Below are 7846 nucleotides of genomic sequence, written 5' to 3'. Positions count from 1 at the left end.
AACCAAGGAGAGAGAGAGAGAAAGAGAGAGAGAGAGAGAGAGAGAGAGAGAGAGAGAGAGAGAGAGAGAGAGAGAGAGAGAGAGAGAACCTGAGTCTTCAGTCCCAATTCAAAAGCACTTAAGTCTACAGCCATGTTGGTTATAAATATCGACACCAGGCCGGGCATGGTAACACATGCCTTTAATCCCAGCTCTTGGGAGGCAGAGGCAGACAGATCTCTATGAGTTCAAGGCCAGACTGGTCAACTACATGAGTTTCAGAACAGCCAGAGCTGTTACAGAGGAAAAACCTTTTCTCAAAACAAAACAACAAAAGATTGACCCCAGCTCAGACCCTGTCAAAGGGTCAAACAGCATTCTCACATCCTTTCAGCTCTCAGGAGCTTCCTCTCAGGGAGATAGCTGCGACCAGCCCTCTTTCCTAGGTAAGAAATCGAGGGGTCAAGCAGGTGCTGGGGCTGGGGCTTTGCGCAATGCTCCCTGGAGGGGAAAGCTGCAGGGCTGGACACAAGAGCCCTAGGGCTCTTTCCCTGATCCTCCAGGGAGGGCTGGAGTCACTGTTGGGTTTGGGGCTTCATAAACTGAAGTGTTTGAGGAATTAGCCCAGGAGTCTCTCACCCACCTCTGGCTGATGGCTGAGGTTAAATACACAGGATAGTACCACAGCACAATTGGTTGTTTATTTCATTAAATGGTTATCAATGCTACATGGGTGTCTAAATTAGGGGGTGGGGAATAGCTGCAGAGGAAGAAGCTAACTCTAGCACACTGGGCCAGGGAGTGGATGTAAGGTCCCCTCCAGCCTGCAAGGGCCTTTTTGTTTTTTGTTTTTTGTTTTTTTTTTTTTTTCGAGACAGGGTTTCTCTGTGTAGCCCTGGCTGTCCTGGAACTCACTCTGTAGACCAGGCTGGCCTCGAACTCAGAAATCCTCCCAAGTGCTGGGATTAAAGGCGTGCACCATCACTGCCCGGCTGCAAGGACCTTTTTGGACCTATGGACAGCCCCATTGGCTCTTCCTACCCTTTCGGATCCTAGGTTCTGAAACCTATCCTCCTCCTCAGAAATAGGTCTAATAACACAGCCCTGAAGAAGGAACCAAATTCCCTCCCCACTGGTTTATATTAAACTTTGGGGGTTCCTCCTGCTGATTTATCTTTCTAATTATGTCTGCTTTAGGCAGTTATTGAAATGCTTTTGCATTCTCTAAGCATAAATGGCACAGGAGGAAGATTGGCGATCTGAAGGGGTGTAAACCTTGCACTGTGGTGCCTACAGGCTTGAACCCGCTTTGTATGTATGGGATAGCCCAAGAGACATGCCCTGCCAAAATTCTCAAGTCAATTGTTTTGAAGGTGGGGAAGAGTCTCATTCTATAACCCAGGCTGACCTTGGTCTTGGTCTCAGCAGTCCTCCTGCCTCAGCCTCCCTAGATCACAGGCACTAACCACCAGGCTCACGTCCATTTTTATGGTGAATCCCTACTGGAGAAAACAGTCTTCTGAGAGAGACAGAACCCCACCCACTCCAGGACTTGGGGGTCCTTGAGGAAGGTCTCAGAGTAGCCCCGAAACAGTAGAGGGGATGACGTGATGTCTGGTATGTAGATTCCCTTAGACTTGCAGTGATGGCTTTGGGATAAGAATCCCACAGCCCCCAGGTGGTGAGAAGAAAGGGGGTTCAGTAAGCCAGAAAATGGGGGAAAGGTCCTCCCTAGAGAATGGGCTCTGGCAGAGGGAGAGGAGGAGATATTTTGTCATATTTCCTTTTTTTTGTTTTTTTTTTTTTCAAGACAGGGTTTCTCTGTGTAGTCCTGGCTGTCCTGGAACTCACTCTGAAGACCAGGCTGGCCTCGAACTCAGAAATCCGCCTGCTTCTGCCTCCCAAGTGCTGGCATTAAAGGCGTGCACCACCACCGCCCGCCTTGTCAAATTTCCTAAGGGCCATCCCAGACCACACTTACTCTCTGTACATCTGACTTGCTGATACCAATGGTACCTTTCTTCCCCAAGCCCTAGCCAACTCCCTCAGGACATACTGGCTCAGGGAGCCCCACAGCAGCCTGTATGTGTATAGGGTCCCTCAGCCAAGGTACCATCTATATACCAGTTCTCAACCTGTGGGTCGCCACCCCTTTAGGAGTCAAATGACTTTTTCATAGGGGTCACCTCAGACATTCAGAAAATAGATATTGACATCACGATTCATAATAGTAGTCAAGCCGGGCAGTGGTGGCACAAGCCTTTAATCCCAGCACTTGGGAAGCAGAGGCAGGTGGATTTCTGAGTTCGAGGCCAGCCTGGTCTACAGAGTGAGTTCTAGGACAGCCAGGACTACACAGAGAAACCCTGTCTCGAAAAACTAAAAAACAGAAAAACAAAACAAAAAAAAACATAACAGTAGTCAATTTACAGTTATGAAGTAGCAATGAAAATTATTTTATGGTTGGGAGTCCCCACCCACAACATGAGGAACTGTATAAAAGAGTTGCAGCATTAGGAAGGTTAAGAACGACTGGTCCACACTTAGGGTTCCTCACTTCCCTACTGGGCTAGCCTCCAGAAGCTCAGAGACTGTCTTCGTCTCTCAATCCAGTATATAGCACCACTAGGACAGAGCATACTTAGTGAGGGTAGGGAGGGATAAGGTATCCAAGGGGTCCCAGCAGATAGGAGGGTAAGGCCCACCTTCCCTCTCTCCAGTCTGGGAGAACTGGATGGGGTAGAGTTGGGGGAGGGGAGAGTCAATGACGGTTCCTGGGGGAGAATGTCACCAAAAAGAGGCCAGTGGGACCAGAGCCAGGAAGGGAATACAGGACAATCTGAAATCAGACTCCCAAGAAAACAGACCAGTACTGTCCTTGCTGACAAGCACTCTGGCCATCCCCTCCACCAGCTTTTATTTGCCAGGGGCTGGGGTGGGGATGACTCTTGATTACAGATGATGCTCCCCCACCAATCATTCCAGAGCTCAAGACAGAACTGCGGGAGAGCCCCTGTTTAGAGCCCTGAGGAGACCCCAGGGGTTACCATCCCCTTAGGAAACTTCACCTTAGACAGGGTTCAGATTCAATGAGGTGGAGGCTTTCAATGCCTTCCTGTCTTCATAACCTCTAGAGCATCGCAGGCTCCAAGCCAGGACAGAGATGGTGAACAAGGGGCTTGTGCCACTTCAGCAGGCCCTCTGCCATGCCAGCAGGACCAGGTTCAGTCATGCTGAGCAGTTGAACATCAGTTCACTCCAAGTCCCCCGCCCCCAGGGCTGTCCACTCACATTAGTGGACTGAAGAGCCCCAAGGTATTTTACTCTCCCACCCCCAGGGCTCCTAAACTTTATCCTTTAGTATATGGCTTTTTCCCTGTGCTTTCTCTGTGGGAGAGGACACTGGTAGATTGCTTTTCTTGGAGGGGTTGGGGGTGGGAAGGAAAGGAACAAAACTAAATCCATAGCCGTTTTCCATGGTCATGGGCTTTATTTGCAGACTGCGGGGGAAGGGGCGAGCTAGAACTGGTTGGTGGGTTGACGGGAGGAAAGAACTTTTTGCTTTAAAATTTAGTGCATGTTGCCTGAAGGTTAACATGTACGAGAAGAGACGTGGAAGCAAGAGGAGAGACAGAAGGTCATCAAATGGACACTCCTTAGGGAAGGCAGATGGTAGAGAAGGGACATGGGGACCAGGGAGAGCAAGGAAGATACCCTTTATATAAGAGACTCAACCAAAGTCACTGCTTGGTTTCCCGGAACACCCACCTGCCTTATTTGGATAAGGCATGCCTACCCTGTTAGCTCTCTCAGCTAGCAGCAGAGAAGGGGATAAGGATGTGGAGAATGGGGTGAGGGGTGACACCCTTCTATGCTCTAGCTCCTCCAACCAGAATTGCTCCTCTGCCTGCCCTGACCTTCCAGCCAGGGTCAGGAGGTCAGAACGTCCAGGAGCACACAGGGGAACAACCATGTCTCTCACCCAGCCCTCTTCCCTCTCTGCCCCGCTGCAACCCCTCACATGAGGTTACAGCTCTTGGCTCGATCCTTATGCATCTCGCCCTCATTTCCCCGGTCTGGCCGTCCCGACAGTTGAGTGGATCGCTGCAGTCCCCGGCGAGAGTCAGTACGGCGCAGCTGCCTATGGCCACGGCCAAGAGATGCCACTGTGGCCACGTGGAAGACATCCCTGACACTGCGCTCGGAAGACCGGGAGGAGCATTCAACGTAGGACACAGCTCCCACCTGCTTGGCCAGCACAGTACCCTGGAAAAGCAGCAGATGGGTGGAAATTATAGGCCTTCATTTGGGAAGGAGCATGAGGGCTGTGGGCTAGGGTTGAAGGTCAGACAGAGCTGGGGAAGAATTAAACGGTAGGGTCAGAGGTTAGGGCAACCAAAAAAAAACAGGCATGGGTGTGAAGTCTAGGTCAGAATTCAGTTGGAGGTGAAGGGGTCTCACCTGCTCATGTGTGACAGGGATAAGTCTCTGCTTGGATAGCTCCCTCAGAGTGGCCAGGTCAGTCCGCATGTCCAGCTTACAGCCAACCAGCACCACCTTGGCATTGGGGCAAAACTCTTGAGTCTCTCCTTGCCACTGGTTGGGGGTGGAAAGTAGAGTTATAGAGGGGTGAAGGGAGATAGAGGGAGAAGCTCTGTTCCATGCACACAGAAATCTCTTATCCTCCTAGACCTTCTGAGGTAAGCACTGATGTGGGAAGCTGGTCTTGTGGAGAGATCAAAGCAGCGTGGAAGTCGAGGAGAAGAGGGTTTGGATGAGGACTCCGGAGCTGTCTGTCGGCCTGCAACCTGCACATTCCCACTCCCCTTTCCCATACTTTGTTCAGAGAACAAACCAACCACACCATCCCCTGCCTGGGAACTGAGGACTCTAACTGACTCTAGTGCTTTCACCAGGGACTTATGGAAACAATGGCCTGGAAAGCCAGCCACAGGGCTTTCCAAAGCCCAGAATCAGCACTCACAACCCTTCCACAGCCAAGGAGATAGGAAAGGCAGATAAGCAGACCCTACGGCCCCAGGACCATTTCTAGCTCAAAGGACTGACTTGTAGGTGGTAGACGCAGGGCTGGAACTGAGGGATAACAGCTTCATCTGCTACCCAGCTGATGGACATGCCGTTACTCCCTCCTCCAGGTTCATGCCCTGTGCGCCTAATCTCAGTAGTTTCCCCAGACTCCCACCTTCTTGAGGACACTGTCCAGTGTTTCTGGCCTGCTGATGTCAAAGCAGATGAGTACAGCATCAGAGTCTGGGTAGGCCAGAGGCCGGACATTGTCATAGTAAGAGGAACCTGGAGGAAGAAAGAAAGTGGATGAGGCAATCTGAGTGGGCGGCAGGCTGGGAAGGGAATAAGGGACTCAAGTGACCATGGTCAAGGGATACTGGTGGCAAAAAGTGAAGAAGTGGTCTTTAAAACCCATCACGGAGTGTGGAGAGCAGGCAGAGAGGAGCAGAAAGAGTGGGAAATGGCTTATGGGTTTCTCTGATCTAACACTGATGATATGTAATCTTTTGGAGTTTGGAAGCCCTTTAAAAATCTCAGAAAATCTTCTCCTATTCTAACAGATTTTGTGCGTGCTTTCTGCGCTTTGATGACACATCTTCTAAAGTCCTCCAGGGATCTGAGTAAAAATAAAAACCCTTCCCATGAGGTTGGAGCAAGGACAGGGAACCAGCGTTCCTGTTCTCCTGGGACTCTACTTCAGTCTAGAGGAAAAATAAATAAATTAAAAAACTACTTTCCACCACCGTCCCCCACTCCAGAAATTCTAAATAGCTCTCCTAAACCCAGTCCCATTTCCTAAGAAACATGTTCCAAAATAAGTCATTTCTTTCCAAGTTCCTTGGGTAAGCAGAACCCAGCTGCAGGGCTGGTATTAGGCTTTCTACTTTAGAACATGGTTTCTGTCAGGCATAAGAAACTCTGCCTCAGTTTCCCTGGCTCAAAACAGCAATTGATATTCTGTTCTAAAACTGGATGGATATCTGAGCTGACCTGGAATCTAAGGCTCTAGCCAAGGGAGGGGCTAGAGTAGGGGACCTTGGCAGTCAGGGTGACCCCAAGGGACTTGGCTACCTGAAGTATCCCACATGTTGAGCTCAATGCGGCGCTTGTCGATCTCGAAGCTGGCAGTGTAGTTCTCAAACACCGTGGGGACATAACTCTGCAGACACGGATGGGTCAAAATGAGAGCTTCTCTCCAGTACTCACCCTGACAACTGCCCTCCTCCCTCGACAACCGGTCCAGCTCAGTCCCTAGACAGAAGTTGGTCTGAGGCTGGGCTAAGGGAAGATCCAGGGAGCTACTGTCTCCACCTCCACAGAATCCTAGCTAGACTCTCAGACCACCCCCGGGGCCCCCTCGGGGTCCCTTTAGCCCCTAGTTCTTTCCCTCTTGAATGCCCGGGACCTCCGACATTCTCCCAGAGCGCCCTCCCGGATCCTCTGACGCTCCTAAACCCCATCCATTTCACCGCGTTCCTTGATTCCTTCCACTCCAATCCTCTGCAGTCCTTTCAGAGCCCCCAACGCCTCCTTCCCCTCCTCTGAGCCTCTTTCTCTCGTCCCTGGTTACCCTGGTACCGGTTTCTAGCGGCCCCCGGGGCCCCTACTACCCACTCCCCGCAGCCTCGGTGCCCCTCTCTCCAGACGCCAATTCCTCACCCCGGGGTAGGCGTCCTTGGCGAACACCTGCAGCAGCGCTGTCTTGCCGCACTCCGCGTCCCCCACCACTACGATCTTGCAGCGGCCACTCTGCCCCTCCATAGTCCCGGCTACGCGCCGGCCCCCCACGCCGCCCCCCTCCCGGGCACAGCCGCCGCCTCTGCCGCCTCCTCCCCCGCCGCTGCAGCTGCAGCCTCTCGGGCCGCCGACACCGGCATCTCGCGGGCCCGCGCCGAGCCCCCGCCCGGGGCTGCGGGCCCCCTCCGCCCCGCCCCTAGCCCGCGGGCCGCACCTCTGGCCCCGCCTCCCACCCGCACCGCCGAGGGGCGGGACCCGGGATGGGGCGGGGCCTGGGAGGAGGGCGGTGGGGGGCGAGTCGGACTCTAGCGCGCAGCTGTGACCCCAGGAGCGCCTGAGGGTTCGTGGCCAGCCAGCCCCGTTTATTTGACTTTCTCCGGAGTGGAGGCGGGGCAGACCCGGGGCGAAGTTCCGAAGGGTCGGCTGCGAAGCTACATAGACAAGCGCAAGGCCTGAGCCTTCTGTGTGCCCACGCGTGCACGCAGGTGTGCTAGTGCGGCGGACACGCGCGGCGACAGCAATCTATTTCCCGAACACAGGGGGGCGTGAGATGTTAGGAAAGGGAGGATTTTTGATTTTTGTCTTCCTCCTCCACTCTCGGGTCCAGGCAGAGCTTGGGGAAATAACAGACCCTAGCACTCCCACCCTACATTGGTGACATCATAGCTTTCCATCTCCATAACGACGGGTGGCGGGATCTAGGCCTGTGACCAACCTAAAAGCGTGGACTAAGTTCTTCTAGCCAAGTACCGAGTGGAAAGTTTTAGGGGAACGTTTGCGTCCTCTGGTGGACGTTTTGGTAGAAAGAGCAAAGGGAAGGCTAAGGAAGCTAGAATCCACTGACAGTCAGCTCTGCTGGGGCTAGAGCTAAGCCCCTAAAGCCAATTTCAGCCTCATCTCAGACTAACAATAACCAAACTGCTATTTGCATGACATCTTTTGCCTAGAGGAGGGTGGAGGGAGGGGCTTGGGAACTGAAAGGAGGGGGGCTGCGATCTGGATGTAAAGTGAACGAATGAATTAATGAGTGAATGAATGAATGAATGAACAAATAAATAAATGAAAAAAATCCTTCCTTAGTGGGGTATGGTGCTACACGCCT

At 52.5% G+C, this 7846-nt stretch overlaps 1 protein-coding gene across 1 annotated transcript; it reads right to left on the bottom strand.

Moving 5' to 3' along the window:
- Positions 1-3445: 3445 nt before the first annotated feature.
- Rnd2 (Rho family GTPase 2) lies at positions 3446-6925 on the bottom strand. Its single transcript, XM_028780593.1, has 5 exons — positions 6667-6925; positions 6079-6166; positions 5183-5292; positions 4441-4575; positions 3446-4245 (listed from the first exon to the last, which is right to left on the bottom strand). Exons 1-5 carry the CDS (start codon positions 6766-6768, stop codon positions 3997-3999), a joined length of 684 nt encoding a protein of 227 aa, XP_028636426.1. The 5' UTR covers positions 6769-6925; the 3' UTR covers positions 3446-3996.
- Between the last annotated feature and the right edge of the window lie 921 nt (positions 6926-7846).

The sequence above is a fragment of the Grammomys surdaster genome, unplaced genomic scaffold, assembly GCF_004785775.1.
Source record: "Grammomys surdaster isolate TR1022 unplaced genomic scaffold, NIH_TR_1.0 371, whole genome shotgun sequence".
NCBI lineage: Eukaryota > Metazoa > Chordata > Mammalia > Rodentia > Muridae > Grammomys > Grammomys surdaster.
This window is presented reverse-complemented; position numbering and strand designations above follow the sequence as displayed.

What these genes read in the sequence shown, in the direction of transcription:
- Rnd2 (XM_028780593.1), bottom strand. Translation starts at nt 6,768, where the DNA reads ATGGAGGGGCAGAGTGGCCGCTGCAAGATCGTAGTGGTGGGGGACGCG. An exon ending in CCAAGGACGCCTACCCCGGG is followed by an intron (nt 6,167 to 6,666) that starts GTGAGGAATTGG and finishes CCGTGTCTGCAG; the next exon opens with AGTTATGTCCCCACGGTGTT. An exon ending in TCCCTGTCACACATGAGCAG is followed by an intron (nt 4,246 to 4,440) that starts GTGAGACCCCTT and finishes CTGCTTTTCCAG; the next exon opens with GGTACTGTGCTGGCCAAGCA.